This window comes from Ovis aries, chromosome 2 (genome assembly GCF_016772045.2).
Source record: "Ovis aries strain OAR_USU_Benz2616 breed Rambouillet chromosome 2, ARS-UI_Ramb_v3.0, whole genome shotgun sequence".
Taxonomy (NCBI): Eukaryota; Metazoa; Chordata; class Mammalia; order Artiodactyla; family Bovidae; genus Ovis; species Ovis aries.
This window is the reverse complement of record NC_056055.1, coordinates 193,657,941-193,673,998: the sequence shown is the minus strand read 5'-3', so window position 1 is coordinate 193,673,998 and position 16,058 is coordinate 193,657,941. Positions and strand designations below refer to the sequence as shown.

Genomic DNA, 16,058 nt, shown 5'->3' with positions numbered 1-16,058 from the left:
GAACCAGGAAGAGGCCCTCATCAGACCTAGATTGCACTAGCACCCTGGAGGCTACGCAGAAATAAACGTTTCTGTTCAGAGAAATGAACGTTTACTGTTTAAGCCACACAGTCTATGGCACTTTTGTCATAGCAGCCTGAATTGAGACACCTGGCTTTCTTGGGTTCACTTTTCCCAAAGTATGTTCTCTCTGTCAAAAAAAGAATATTTGATTAATATTCTTTAATGGGCCTCTTTCTGACACAATTTACCTGAACTTTAGGAGTAATGATAAAAAAGGGTCATATTAAACTCTCAATGTCACAATTAGGATTTAACTGTTACCAGATAAGTCACATACTACTGAGTTGGTGCTATGAACTAGTTAACCCAATAATACTAATTAGCCACATATAAAGTATAAACTTACAATTCTCTGAAGTGTAAATTCATAAATTTTCTTGCCGGCATTGGCTCTGAAGAATTTCCTGTACTCCCTGCGTACCTTTAAAAAGAAGCAGCAGAATACAGAGATTAGTGTGTGGCCAACAGATGCCCATAAAGACAACACACCTCTATTAAAACCAAAAATTAAGTGGAAGAAGTAAATTCACAAGTGTCTTTCTGGATACAGGAAAGTAATTGAAGCATATTGAGACAGTGGGTTTTAAGTCAGAGAAAAAGAAATTAAGAGATGCAAGATAATACCAGAATGTTTTGATGTTTAAAATCCTCTTAACTAGCTTTTAAAGAGCCTGAAGATCTGATGAGAAACACAGTATAGGCATAGCTGCAAATCCATCAAAAATCAAAATACATTTCAGAAAAAATTACATAAGGTAATTTTCACTTCAAACTGTTCTTAAAAGGCAAGAAATGCCTGAGGAAATATATGGCAGTTTCCAAAAGCCTTGCATATGAAGACAGGACTTTATTACTACATACTGAGAAGGGCATATGACTAAAAATAAGAATGTAAAAGGAAGCTTTTGAGTGATCATTATCTTCCACTTAATCACATTAATTTTTCTCTCACTCCTACTCCCACCAAACTTTCTACTAATACTAATCACAACACTTAAGACACTGTATTAGTTTTAGTTTACTATTTCTTCTCTGCTATATTGTCATATTTACTTTGTATGCTAGTGTCTAACAAATAAAATAACTGAGGTGTCTGTCAAATGAATGAATGGTAGTTAAGTTTCATAATTGAGGGGAAAATATTTAAAATGTTTATCATCCAGCTATAATTAGGAGAGTTAGTATCTGGCAAAATATTTGCCTATTTGAATAATTTAGATATTATGTTTTTCTTATATCTTAGCTTTCTGGGTTTAACAGCACACGTTCAAAATATTTCTGTACTAGGGGCTATAAACTAGCAACCAAGTAACCAAATTCAATTTGTTGAAAAATATTTTACATGCACTTTAACTTAAGACTTTCACATAGTTCAGACTGCAGATTTCTCTTACAATTCTCTAAGATCTAGCAACAGGAAGCCCCATTCTCACATAGCAAGAACTGAGTGAGCCAGAGCAGCCTTTGGAAGAGAGCTGCTTGCTCCAAACAGCTGGAGGCCTGTGTTCCCTCCCCACCTCTCATCCGTTACTTCCCTTATCCATGTGACCCACCTGGTGCCTCTGGGCTTTTGAGTACCAGACTTATTCTCTACACCTATGCACTTTTAAAGTTTAAAAATTCTCTTATATACCATGTACTCATGTTACTGATGATCATTTCTCTTGTAGTCATGGAGTTGGTTGGTTATAGGGGCTTCTCAGGTGGTGCTGGCGGTAAAGAACTCGCCTGCCAATGCAGGAAACATAAGGGACATGGTTCAACCTCTGGGTCAGGAAGATTCCCTTGGAGAAGGAAATGACAATCCACTCCAGTATTCTTGCCTGGAGAATCCCATGGACAGAGGAGTGTGGCGGGCGACAGTCCACTGAGTCACACAGAGTAGGACATTACTGAAGTGGCTTAGTATGCAGCATGTTGTTTATAACTATTTCAAAAAATTTTTTTTAAGTTTATGTTTCATTATTTTATTTTTAAAAAATTAAAATTTTTCTGTGGGGGAGGCTTATCACGTGGCTTATGGGATATTAGTTCCCCAACCAGGGATTGAACCCAGGGCCTCAGCAGTGAGTGTGTGAAGTCCTAACATTTAGACCACTAGGGGATTGCCTTCAATCTTAAGCTTACAAGGATAAAAGGAACAGGAAAAAAAAATGATACTCATTAACTGGCTCCTAAAATTATAAAAATGTACAAAAGCAGAGAAGTTAAAGTGAGGTTTCATGAAAACATATCTTTAGAAATGTACTTGAATGTACATTTATATACACTTGAATGTCATTGTAACTGAGCTTAATGCAACATGCTTTGTGATACAGGACAGGCCCTTTCTCCTGAAATACAGCTACACACAGAAGATGCCTGGTGGCAAGATGGTACACAGAATGGGTTCCCTTCATGGGCCCCAGGGGTCTTAAAAAGGGTCCACTTTGTAATAATTCCACAAGAATCAAATCCTTTAAAAGGGCAAAACTACTGTTCATATCAACAAAATTCTTTTTTAAAAAATATACAAAAATACAAAATTATTACATTCTTAGACTTCAAAGAAGTTTAATCGTTTAACAATTTTATGGTACCACATTAAAATACTCCTGTTTTGTGGAAACTAGGGGGGAAAAGACAGTTATGTCTATAGTAAGGCCAGTTAACTAACTAAAATAGCATTCACCTACAAACTGAATTTGGTTTATAAGATGTGAGCACACACTCTTAATATGAAAGTATTATAATAAATATAAAATCATATGTGCAGTTAGTTAAATCCAGAAAACTGAAGATAAATGTGATGTTGCTGGTACAGAGCATTATAGAGAGTGAAACTCCTGACTCAATGCTGTTTGTTCTTTCCTTTTATAAAAATTAGATGCAAATTAGAATGCGAATAAAACGGGAAATAAAATCCTCAATTTTGACTTTAAAAAAGTCATTTCAAACTTGTTCAATTTTTGAAATAGAACATCTTAAATTCATATTTAAGTTACTTCTTAATTACTTCAAAATTTGATGAATATTCATTATAATCAAAAAATTAATTTACTCAAAGTTATAGGCTAAACTTTCAGGGAAAAATGCAGACTCTTAAAAGCAGAGTTTTATGGATACTGCTAACTCAGTTCAGATTCAGAGTTAATGGTTTCCTGGATAATATTCAAATATTTAGAAAAAAGTGAATTATTACAGTATTAAAGTAAAAAGAATGAAGAGCAAATACCAAAAAGGGGCCTAATTATCCTCCCAATGACAATATGAATAGCTCCCTATAGTGATGAGTTATTGACTCTTAGGAAGACAAAATCCTTGTATTGCCTAAAGGTCATTCTAAAGGTTTTCCAGAGCTTAATCATATTTAGGTACCTGCATCCTTACCTCAAGCAGTAAGAACCTCTTTGAAATAAACCCTGCCTTAAATGAGAAGGCATTTGAATCTAAAGTTCTCTTTAACCTGAATGATCCACTGCTGGTCTTACTTGTCAAAATGTGTACATTTATGCAACACTCTTTAGTTTCTATGCTCAACAATTAGAATGATGGCCAGTTTGAAGAAAGCTCTGCTCCAGGAGCCATCAATGGGACAGAATAGAAGGATAAAGGGAAACAAAAGCCCAATATCCCCAGGCTGGTCACTGCAGACAGTGGGTCAGCTTTTAGCTCAACTGCTATAACTCTGTATCACAAATGGGGGAAAAAAAAACACTTCATCCTCATGGAGAGGATATTACATAGAATTTGCATAACAAAGAATAAAATATGCTACATTACTATATTTAAATAATATGCTATATTACTTTAAACCTATTACTTAAAGAAAGACACTGCAATAAAATCAGAAAATTTTAGTGTATAGGTTTGCTCTCTAAAAGAAACCAAATTAGGCAAGATGCCACTGTAAAAGATTGTGCAGACCATCAGCAAGCATAATTGATCATTTGGTCAGGGTTAGTAGGTGCTAGAAGGGCTACATCGAGTCACCGTGGACAGAAAGAAGAGGTTGAGGAAGTACCTTCAGTCCAAGCCAGTAAGCCCAAATGACAGCAACTGCATGCTTACGCCTAGCCTCCTCCTTCAAGCGTTTCAATTCCCTTCGAGCCTAGAATGTTTTAGATGGTAAATAAAAGAGACAGCCCAATGCAGATAGCACAAATGACCAGAAAAAGACACCCCACCAAACAGGAGAGCCAATTTATGTATCAGGATTTCAGAATGAAAGAGAAATGGTGCACAATCATTTAAATCCAAAGCATCGGTGTCAGGCTGGTGTACTTTCAGGGCACTGAGACTCTATCTCCAAGGAGGACAATCCGTGTGTGACCCGAGGGAAACACTCCCCGCCTGTCCCCTTCCTTCCATTCCATTCCTTTTCTCTCCCCTGTTCTTTTTCCCTCTCACATCCTCATCCACACTCTCTCACTCCCTCCCTCATCAAAGCCTCAGAACTGTAAGTGGCACCTAATAATTTCTGTGGACTCCTCTTTGCTGACAGTCCATGGGGCTAAAGACACAGTGAATTTCTGAGTCCATTCACTTGAACATACAAAAAGATAACTCTTGTGAAAAACCATTTAGAAAACTGGAAGGAATAAAGGTTGCTTCTCTGAACTTCCAAAAAAAACAAAAACAAAAACAAAAACCATCCAAACTCTGCAGTTGGAAAATTAGAAGTAGCATGTATCAAAATTCAATATTAGCTAGGGCCCCAAACAGTGACATATACAGAAGCAAGATAAAAAGTGAAAACAACTCATAGGTTTAAAAATCAACCTGAAGAAAAAATTGATCTGAGGCGTGTTATTTTATGAAAACAGACAGGCACTCATGTTTCATGACATCATAGTACTGAGACCAGGAAATGAGTTCACTCAGTGGAGAAATCCCACTGTCCAGAGACCCTTTGCCTCTGATTCGGTTCCCTCAGCTCATAAAAGGAACTAGCTAGTTCCACACAGATGTTCAGGGGCAAACACAAACGAACAACTTTGGTTAGCTTGTGGCAAGTTATAATCTTTATGCAGGCAAATGTTGACTTTTCTCATTTTTCTCACAATATGGGTTTATAACGCTGACAAGGTAGACTTAAAAACATAGGACTATGTTGCTATTTGATTTTGTAACTGGGATTCACATTTTTAGCAGAGATGACCTTTGATTTTCTAAGTAACGAAAACATCTAAAATGCTCGTCCCTTGGGGTATGTGAAATGTTCACAGAGCCCACGACTCTGCCTGGGGATTAGTGAGAGTATTTCAGGAGGCCTTTGTTTCTGAACACAAACAGCTGATGCCGAAATTCCTGGGATTCTTCAAGGGCAATTACAGCTAGTTTTGCATGAACATAGCTTTCTACTAAATCACAGATGATCATTCTTTTCACATATAGTATTTTGCTTATAATAATCAATAGCAGCTACAGTGAGCCTAAAAACCAATTTCATTCATGGATTAATATTTTTGCCAAGCATGCATTAAAGGCATTTCTATTATCAGTGTTACAAGGACCAATCAAAATCCAAATTTTAATTAAACATTCCCATCATGCCCCCGCCGTGTACTAAAAACACCTTTAGAAAACTGACAGGACACATCAAGGGGGTAAAAACAAACAAATAAAAAACTCCTCCCAAACTAAACATGCACATTATTTGAGAGTTTTAAAAAAAGAGCAGCTATGCTAGTACCTCATTAGTAAGCAATTAGTCTTTTTTTTTGCCTATACGTGCTAAGAGTTAGCTTCCTCTGTTGGCATGAACATGTCCAGGGTTATTAAATCTCACTGCTAGGACATGCGCCAGTGTTAACCGTGGGACTCCATCCCCTGAGACGCTAGAGACATGGGTTGATTATTGCGGATTCCAGGATGGGAGTGATGGGATATGCATTTCAAGTACCTTAGATCCAAGCCAGTAAGCCCAAATAACTGCAATAGCATGTCTATTCCTAGCCTCCGCCTTCAGCCGGCTCAGTTCCCTTCGCGCCTGTGATGCATTTGAAAAGGATTTACAGAGAAGTTTAAGGCAAGGAAGGTTACTGCTGGTTCCCAGTGGAGAAAGAGGAAGACAGACACCGTCACCATCAAACAGTAAACAAAAGCGTGAGCCACCACCCCACACCAAAACGTTGGAAAGAGCGAGAGGCAAACGCGTGCTCAGGAGCTTAAGCCAGTGAAACCCGAATGAGGGGGGTCCCTTGTTCCACACGTCACTCTTGACCCACTGCCATCCTGGGGGGTCTCTGGCCTACCTGGGTGCCGTGCCAATATGCTGCAATGGTGGTGACGGCTTCCTCACAGCGCTTCTGATGCTTCAGTTCACGCAGGATTTTCCGGGCCTAAAGCACACAGAATGACCCAGAAAGAGTGAAAATCAACCAAAAAACAAACCCCATGTATCCATAGTGACTTGATAGAAAATACCTGAAAATACAGTCATAATTTCTATTCTCAAGTGAAAAATTAAGAGCTTAAAGAAAGGAAAAGGGAAAGTTGCTCATTAGCCCAAAATGGACCATGAGGAGGAGGTAAATGAAGACACTGTCCATCATGACAGTGTAGCCCCACTCAGACAGACAGCATCCTCCCACACTCTGATGAAAGTGAAAGTGTCAGTCACTCAGTCGTGTCCAACTCATTGCAATCCCATGGACTGTAGCCCTCCAGGCTCCTCTGTCCATGGGGAACTGGAGTGGATAACCATTCCCTTCTCCAGAGGATCTTCCCCACCCAGGGACTGAACCCAGGTCTCCTGCACTGCAGGCAGATTCTTTACCATAAATCTGACCACAGCAATATAAATTGGATGCGTCAGATGGAAAGAAGAGTTCTCTGAACATGGTGGGTGTATATGGTAGGTCTATCTCCCATGATCCATCAAGAGCCACTTGATCACTTTTCCTATTACTGTCTGGAATGGAAAGTGTAGCTGTACTTTTTACTCAAAAGAGATAGCTAAAAACTTGTTATAAAATAAAATTATCTCACTGGTTCAATACTAGTGGCTTCCTTCCAGTCATTGCTGGAAAGTGATTTAGTGTGGGGGGCTAGGAGGACAGCTGGTTTGGAGGTGAATCCTGTGTCCCACCTCTGGTTTCTGGACTGGACACCTGAACCCCAGGACTCAAAAAGTAGTACATCAGAAGAAAAACCTGCAGGCAGCACTCTCACATACTCTGTATGCTCAGACTTGTATTTGGCCATTGCTGTGGACAACTATTAATACTAAGTCCCTGGGTTGGCCTAGACAAAGGGCAATGGAAGCCATGGGACTCCCAGTCCAAGGCTCCACCTCCGGAAAGTTCTCTGGGCCTGAGAACTACCCTGAAGTAGTCCCTCTGGATCCAGCTCCCTCCACAAAATCACCCAACAGGAATGTGGCAACAACAGGCCCTGAAGTACCTTTGACCCAAGCAGGGAACAGCAAGCTTTATCTGTAGAAGGACAGATAGTATGTTTTGGGTTTTGCAGATCATATGCTCTCTATCACAACTGCCAACTCTGCTGTTGTAGCACTAGAGCAGCCACACACAAGATGTCAAACAAGTGAGCACAGTAATGTCCTGATGTTGTCCAGTTGCCCAGCGTGTATAGGACGTAGTATACTAATAAAGCTCTACATGAACTTTGCACTTCAGGTATGCGTATATTTCTATGCAACTTGTATTTCCTATCGTTTCACATGTCATGAAATAGTCTTCTTCTCTTTTTTTAAATTTAATAATAATATATAAATATAAAAACCATTCTTAGCTCTCAGGCCGTGTGAAAAGAGTCAGTAGACTACATTTGGCTTGTGGGCTACAGTTTGCTGACTCTGAACCAAGCTTTGGCAGGAAGGACCTAGAATCAGGTGCAGCGGGTGCACTAGGACAACCAGAGCTTAGGATCTTTCAATCACGACGGGACAGCCTGTAAGACTGTCACAGGGAGGGTATGGAAGGCACGGGGCTGGGGTTGCTGAGGTCTGGCAGAACTCACATGTGCTCAGCCTCATGAACTACAGCTTCCCTTGCAAATAGGGGGTGAGAGGAGATTGCCATCATGCACAGTATTATTTCAAGGACTTCCTGCTCAGAGAACAAATCTTGAAAGCAGGAAGCAGCCAAGACATGGTGCTGTAGGGCCCCAGCTTGGCCCATAATATTTGTTCTTTCCATCTGACTGTTTACAAGGTGGGCAGGAGACAAGGAGCCCTCCCCTGCAGAGTGAGCATGAAGACATCATCCTTTGTAAAGAACGTGAAAACACCACGTAAGTAAGGGTCACTTCTTTCAAACTCACCTTCCAACCCCGGATGTAAGACTGAATTACCAAGGCAGAGCTCTTTATCTGTTGATACCTCTTCTGTTGCTATAGGATGAAAGGGGAAGATATCAGCAGTTCTATTTATATTATCCACAACACACATACCAAGAAAGAGTCGGCTCACTTAGTGCCATGAACTCTTGATCACCCATATTCCTTCTGGCCACCAATTAAGTATAGAAATCAAAATATCCAAGAATCCAAATTTATTACAGTTAATCCAAAGTTTGCTTCAAGGCTGGTAAATACAATTAACTAATGTCTAAATGACTTAGGACCCAGCATTATTAACATCTGTTCTCTGCATCATGTTGTTATAACACACGGTCAAATGCACAACAGATACCGATGAACACACACGGAATGAACACACACTGAGTTCTGCACTGCTTCCGAGCGTGCTCTCTTCTTGGCGCCATTTCTCACCATGCCACTGACTGGGTCAACCTCTGACATCCCACGCTTCTTTTAGGTTTGCTGCTTTTACTCAAGCTGGGAAATCAGCTCACAAATTGAAGTAAACGTTTATCAACTGACTAAACTTTATTTATTGAGCTGCTGCTCTACATCCAGCCCTTGAATAGAACTGTGAAGATGCAGATGTTACCCTGACTGCCTCCCTGCACTCAAGGACTCAGAGGGGACACCAGCCAGCAGTGGAAAAGAGAAACAGGGTCTGCCCATAGAAATGCGAGCCCAACAGGCAGGTTCAGGTGCAGCAGAGATTATCCAGAGATGGGCAAGGTTAAGGAAGACCCAGTCAGAGTCTTCCCAAGGGTCAGTGAGACAAGGTCAATGGCTGGAGGCCCTTCTTAATTCCCAGCTGAAGTCTTGGAAAGCGGAGGCTGCTAGAACACTAACTCTAGAAAAACTGAGTGTTGACTGTGTTTAGTGGGGAATATTCACTACAACGTGGGCCCTTGGGATGAAGTTCCACAGTTTTTCAAACAAATTGCTGAAGCCAGGCTGTGACTCTGATCCTGGAAGTGGCAGACTTCCCAGCTCCCTTTCTCTAAGGAAGGACAGATGCTCCAAGGGCTCTAGGCTACGCTCTGGAAGCTCAGAAGAGATGGAGGGTGATGTTATCAATGTATGAGCAGCAGAACAAAAGATGATGGCAGAGAGAAAGGCAGAGATCCCGACAAAGGGCAATGGAAGCCATGGGACTCCCAGTCCAAGGCCCCCCCCTTCATCCCCCAGCCGAGGAAAGGATTCCAGGCCTGAGAACTACCCTGAAGTAGCCCCTCTGGACCCAGCCAGAGGACCTTGTTTCTGGGACCTTGGACAAGTCACTGCCCTTGTTAGTCTCAGTTTCCCCATCAGTCAAATGAGGAGCTGGAAAACCTGTAAGATTCCACACAGAAGGACACTCCATGTCTGTAGGGAACAAACTGTACCTGTAATACCTGACTACTGCTTCTCACATCCATTTAGTACCTCCATGTTGTCTTTTAAAATTCCTACATGGCTTGAAAATAACTCTCTCTTTAAAATTCACCTTAAGGAGCCATGAAATATCACAGAATATGGTTTTAAGGTAATCAGTATCTGAAAATGGACGTTCAGAAAATCTGAGTTACTTGGTCAAGGGAAAATCACTGGCTTAGGTAATTATAGATAACTGATAGAGGTATTACATAGATACTGGAGTTTAAGAAAAATTTTTTTTAACAAATTGAAGGTTTGTGGCAACTCTGTGTTATCAAATGATAGCATTTTTTAACAATAGTTTTAAATTAAGGTATGTACTTTTAAAGATATAATGACACCACACACCTAATGGATTATAGTGTAGCACACACATAACTTTTATATGCACTGGGGAACAAAAGATTCGTGTGACTAGCTTTATTGGAACAGTCTGGAAACAAACCCACAAAAGTTTCTGAGTTTTGCCCATAGTTAAAATTCTGAAACAGAACTAATATTAGAGCCGTCTAAAGCTTGGGCTATTATTTGTTTTCATTCTAACTCTCAGCATCAAGAATTAATAATACATATGAAGACTTTTTTAAAATCTGGAGATACCAAAGCTTTATCGGTTCCTTTCCTGTTTCTTCTCATTCTTCTGACAAAACGGCCCCTTCCAGAAGGTCTTCCTTGACCACCGCATCTAGAGTAATATCTGTCTCACCATTATTCTAGATCTCGGTTCTCTATTTCCTTCCTAGCACTTACTACAATCTGCCATTGTTCTGATTATTTATTTGCTTAAATGCACATTGTCACTCACTAGACATAAACTGTATGAGGTCAGCAACCAGGCTATTTGGTTCACGTTGTTATCCCCTCAGAGTCTGGCAGAGGAGGAGTTTCAAGACTATTTGTAGAATTGAAGACAGATGAATTTAGGATGCTTCAAAACTTGTTGTTCTTTTTTCTTAATGATCTCAAAATAAAGAAATAATAAAAACGGGTTCCTTGAGGACTGGTTATTTGTTAGTCCTCCCACTCTAAGGCAAACAGAAAACAGAGTGTTATAAAACTGCCAAAGGGCAAAGTACCACTACTATGTGCAGCCAGGCTGGTGTCAACAGCCCTCTGGGCCTTTGCAAAATACATGTGAATAAATTTATCATTAATGTGGCTGGCTAGGCTCAGACTTTAACACTTGTACTGTTGGTTATACTCTTTTAACTCCAGGAAGCAATTTTGAAGATGTTCTTTTAAATGTAATTTCTCTTTACTCATTTAAGTAACATTGATTTCTAAAAGTCAGAAATTTACACTAAAATGTATTACATGAGAATAGGGCAGCATAAGTTACGTTCTAATTATACACTCCTTCAAAGTAAAACTACTCTACAGCTGAAAAAGAAGAACACACTCAAGGAGATTTGATTGCAATTTTAATTCACTCTCCAACCCACTCTCTAGTGAAAAAGCAGAGAATGAAAATACACTTGGCAGCAGCGCTCTTATCACTAAAATTCATTTTGTGAGGACACAATGCCAAGTTCAACCTAGCCTAGAGGCAAACCTTCAGGTTTCCCTCAAACCAGTTATGCCGCCAATGAAACATCTATAATTGAGTGAGAAAGAAAATTCCCCAAAGAAATTCCATATCAATTAAATAAACATACTTTATTTCCGAATCTTTTCCCAAAGGGCCTGATATCTGAGGACTAAAGGAAATCCAAACCTTTACCCAAACACAGAATTCTACTAAAATGTGGCACTAGCTTTCTGGAATTAAAACCATTTTCAGAGCTCCTATAATAAATGCAGGACAGCCAATTATTTGGGAAAACTGACCCTACCCTACTCAAATGGTTAAATAACAATATCTCTTCCAATCTGAAAACCAAATTCAAGATGTTAGACCTCCACTACATGTATTTTTCAGTGGAAAACAGTGGGATGAACTCAACTGGAGCTCTGACTTGTCCTGGACTCAAACCCCATCTCAGCCATCTAATAGCTGTTACTTAGTTTTCCCATCTTTAAAAAAGGGGACCAGAAGAGGACCAATTTCACCAGGTCATTGGGAAGATTATGTAAAAAGTTACTTTCATAGTTAAGTACAGAACAAACATTCGCAAAACAGTACCATGATTACACCTCAAAAACGTCATGAGCTCTTACCGCGTATCTCCTGAACCAGGCAGCAATCACGATTTGACTTTTTCTCATCAGCAGGAAATGTGTACGACATTTCCACCCCCGATAAATCTTCTGAATGAGAGTGGCCAGGTCCTCAAGCCGTTGCTTCCTCAGGTCTTCTAATTTGAATAACTAATAAAACAAGAGATGGAAAAAACTATTTGGATGAATTCATGCAAGATACACAATTTAGGGTACAGTGTTTTACAAATGTTTTACAAAGTGTTTATGACAAATCACATAAGGGCTGGACTGAGCTCTAGATGTGCCTTCACATTATCAATGAGGATGAAATTGTTAACAGAAGGGAGGTGCTTTCAAATGATTGCCGAGGTTTCTCTCAAACGATTTAAATACTTTCATATTTCACCATATTTCCAATAAACTTCTATGTTCATTATATTTCATGCTAGTCTCTTCAGTTAAAAATGCTCAATTGGATTTCTTTAATAAGTAGAATTTTAACTGTTCTTAACTTAAAATTTTTTTTTAATTTGGGTGACTTCATGTACCTCTAAATGGTAGAGTTGTCTTTCCTAAAATTACTGTATAATTCAGACATTACACATACAGACTGAATTAGCCTCCAATTTTTATGAATGAGGGAGGTTTTACTGTAATATCAGTTTCTTTATGATTTTTTAAATATTACACCATCTATCAACTCAAAAATTTAGATGTTTTATAAAACATGTGCTCTTCCACTACCCCTTATTAAGCCACCCACTTGGACATTTGTAGAAAAACAAAAATGTGACATTCTTGGTAGCATCTTGGGTAACACTATAAAGTTAAACATCCTTTAAGAACTTGCTTACATGATTATAACACAAATGCAAAATTACATACTGTTCTTGGGTTTCTAATGAATATCTTTGATCTACCAAAAGAGTATTCTTCCACAGGAATCTCCAATTCATTAAACAAAACTTCCACACCAGCTCTATAAAGATAAATAAAAGCAACACATTTTCTAAGTTACAAAAATAGGTTATCTTATCTTAAACCATGATATTAGGTTCTCAGCAATATAAAAAAAAAAAAGTTTCATTTCCAAGTATAATTGTTCTTTCAGTAAGCATCCTTTCATCACAGAATTCCCAGATTGAATTCCACAAATTTAACCAAATCCAGGGGTAAATACTAAAAAAGCATTTTGGGTTCAAACTGCATATTCTAAGAAAATATACTATTCAAGCCAATTTCTTGATTTCATTAGCAGAGGTGCTCAAATAACACTCATAACAATGGATCAACCAGGGCCAAAAGAGTATACAAGAAATTCACATCTATTTGGAATCCTCTTAGTTAATCCCTGTAAACATTTTTAAGGACTCTCCTACTACTCAGATTATAGACAGGGACCAAGAGTGCTAAGCGCCAGGCAATGGAATGCAAAAGAACACAGGCTTTACAGGACAGAAGCAAGGCTCTAACCCCTTCATCCTAGACCCTGGATTTAAAGTCAGGCTTTTGCCCTAAACTCTGCCCCAACAACTTGTGGACTGGATACCAGGCAGGGAGTGAATACTTGTTCTGTGTATTATAGTAGACAATGACCATAATACCCTGGAAATTAGCAGTGGGAAATGACATAGCACCCACACCCTAATTACTTGGGCATTGAATTATGCATCAGGGACCACACCGTAAGCCTGGAATTTCTTGCAAGAGATGAGTATGTAATTCTACTGATGCTCCTGTGAAAGGTCAGGTGCACTGACAATGGGGAGACACAACCAGTGCAGTGAAAGAAAATCCCCATCAAACAGCACATTGGCCCTGCTATAGCAGTTGGGAAAGCTCCTGTGGCCTGCAGAAGAGTAACTTCTGACTCTGGTGAGAGCAGAAGAAAGGCCCCTGAACAGACAAGGCCTGGATTCTCTCCTGCAGCAGCCCCCCACCAGCACACAAACTCTCTGCTTGGGTCTGCAGTGGTCCAGTGCTCTGCTGGGACTAGATGGCTGAGTGCAATGTAGGGCGGATGAGCTGAAAAGCCACATGGCCCTGAGTTCTGCCATATTCTCCAATCCAGTTTTACTTGCAATAACACTGACACTGTGAACCCTCCTGTGTTCAGATACAGAACACAGCATAGATAGATATAAAGTGAAGTGAAAGTTGCTTACTCAGTCATGTCCAACTCTTTATGAACCCATGGGCTATACAGTCCATGGAATTCTCCAGGCCAGAATACTGGAGTGGGTAGCTAGCTTTTCCTTTCTCCAGGGGATCTTCCCAACCCAGGGATTGAACCCAGATCTTCCACACTGCAGGTAGATTCTTTACCAGCTGAGCCACAAGGGAAGTTACAAGGGAACAAGATATAACTGCTCCTATATCTATTTCTTAATTGGTACAGACTTGGGCAAAGAATGCAACCCCCATTTCCTTCTCACTCTCTCTGGGGTTAATTCTCCAGCAAAAAAAAAATGAAAAGCTGAGAGCAGTGATACAGGATGCCTCTAACTCTTCCCTGCTATGATTCTACACAAATACACTTATCAATCACAAATTTCCCTCCTGCTAACTCACCACAGCATATTTTAGAAGTTCTATTGACATACAAATTCCAAAGGTAGATTTGATAAGCCCTGTTTTAACCTTGAAGACAAGTGCTCTATAATCAATAAAAATTGGCACAAATGGTATCCTGACAAAAGATGGTCCAAAACAGAAGTTACATCCAACTTTTCATAGGATTCTGTTTTGCCTGAACAGCATGTGAAGAAAACAACATGGTATTTGTATGTTTTAAAACTTCCATCATTAAATGTGATTAATGAACGTCTTACCTTGCTGGTCCTTTCCAGTGAGGCCATGTTTGTTTACAAAGCATTTTGTATCTTTCTAGGCAAGGTTCATAGGCCTGCCTGAAGGCATAGCCTGCCCTTCTCACACGGACGTTCTCCAAAAGACCCAGATACCTGACCTGATGACACACTAGACCCTCGTTGAAGATGTGCGCTGCTTTTTTATCGTTCGGTTTGATACACCTGAAAGATTACACAAATTTTAGGTTTTAAACTCTGTCTCTTACAGATTGATCTGTCCATGTTTTACAAAGTATTACATATAATTATTTCACAGTGACTTATTACTTATTATTCTTGGAAACCTCATCATTTCCTTTGAAATTATTCTAGATCATTTTATAAAAACATTAAGATGAATACACTGCAGACTCAGCAATAAAAAAGAATAACCTCTTATGTATAATAACATGGATAAATATCACTGACATTCTGTTGAATGTAAGAAGTCTGATGTGTAAGAGTACATAGTCTATGATTTCATTTATACTAAGTTCAGAGAAACTATTCCTAGTGAGAATTCGGCAGTGTTTTACCTCTGGGGAGAGGAAGGCGTGAAGATGGACAGGGAAGGGGCACAGGGGAATCTTCTGGGTTGATGGAAATGTTTTATATCTTGGTCAGGATGGGGCTACATGGGCACAGAAATATGTAAAAATTCGACAGCCTGCACAGTTAAGCTGCATATATTAGACTGTTTATATGTATATTACATACCTCAATGAAACAGTTAAAAACACTGCTGTCTCACTAAATCCCTATTATCTCCCTCCTTTTAAACAGAGAACTTTGCTGCCCAAGGAAAGACGAGATTTCCCAGCTTCCTTTGTACGTAAGTGTGGCCATGTGACCAAAATTCTAGCCAGAGCAGAAATGATGTTTGCTACTTTTGATGTATTGTTAAAAGGAACTTGGTTCTTCCTTTGCTCTTCTGTTAACTGCTGGTTGGCATGTTGACATGGTAGAGAGCTATCTCTGACTATATACATAAAAGGAGATATCCTGGAAATGGCAGAGCCTCAACACAGAAGACATTGCTCTGTTAGCCTTTAAGTCCGTACACTTAGAAGTTACATAAGAAATAAGTGTTAATCTTGTTTAGGCCCCTATTATTTCTGGATCTTGCTGGAGCAATCTCTATATCTTAATTAATATACTGTTAAACAGTTACAGTTATATCTGCCTCACCATAACTGTCAAATAAAATCCACATGCATATATAATATATGGACAACTAAATCTTACATAGTTTGACCCTAGTGTTTTCTATGATTTTCCTTTTTACAT

General features: G+C 39.4%; 1 protein-coding gene across 11 annotated transcripts in view; it reads right to left on the bottom strand.

The window, feature by feature from the left end:
* MYO1B (myosin IB) overlaps nt 1-16,058 on the bottom strand; it is a 191,965-nt gene that overhangs the window by 14,166 nt on the left and 161,741 nt on the right. For 4 of the 11 annotated variants that reach the window (XM_012140860.5, XM_042244006.1, XM_060410143.1 and 1 more), the window contains exons 18-24: nt 14,754-14,954; nt 12,808-12,901; nt 11,941-12,090; nt 8,332-8,400; nt 6,300-6,386; nt 4,067-4,153; nt 410-484 (exon numbers count right to left, since the gene is read on the bottom strand). In XM_012140860.5, coding sequence (XP_011996250.1) covers nt 410-484; nt 4,067-4,153; nt 6,300-6,386; nt 8,332-8,400; nt 11,941-12,090; nt 12,808-12,901; nt 14,754-14,954 — 763 coding nt within the window. Of the gene's footprint in view, nt 1-409; nt 485-4,066; nt 4,154-5,947; nt 6,035-6,299; nt 6,387-8,331; nt 8,401-11,940; nt 12,091-12,807; nt 12,902-14,753; nt 14,955-16,058 lie in introns of all 11 variants that reach the window. The other 7 variants (XM_012140869.5, XM_042244007.1, XM_060410145.1 and 4 more) reach the window with 2 other exon arrangements.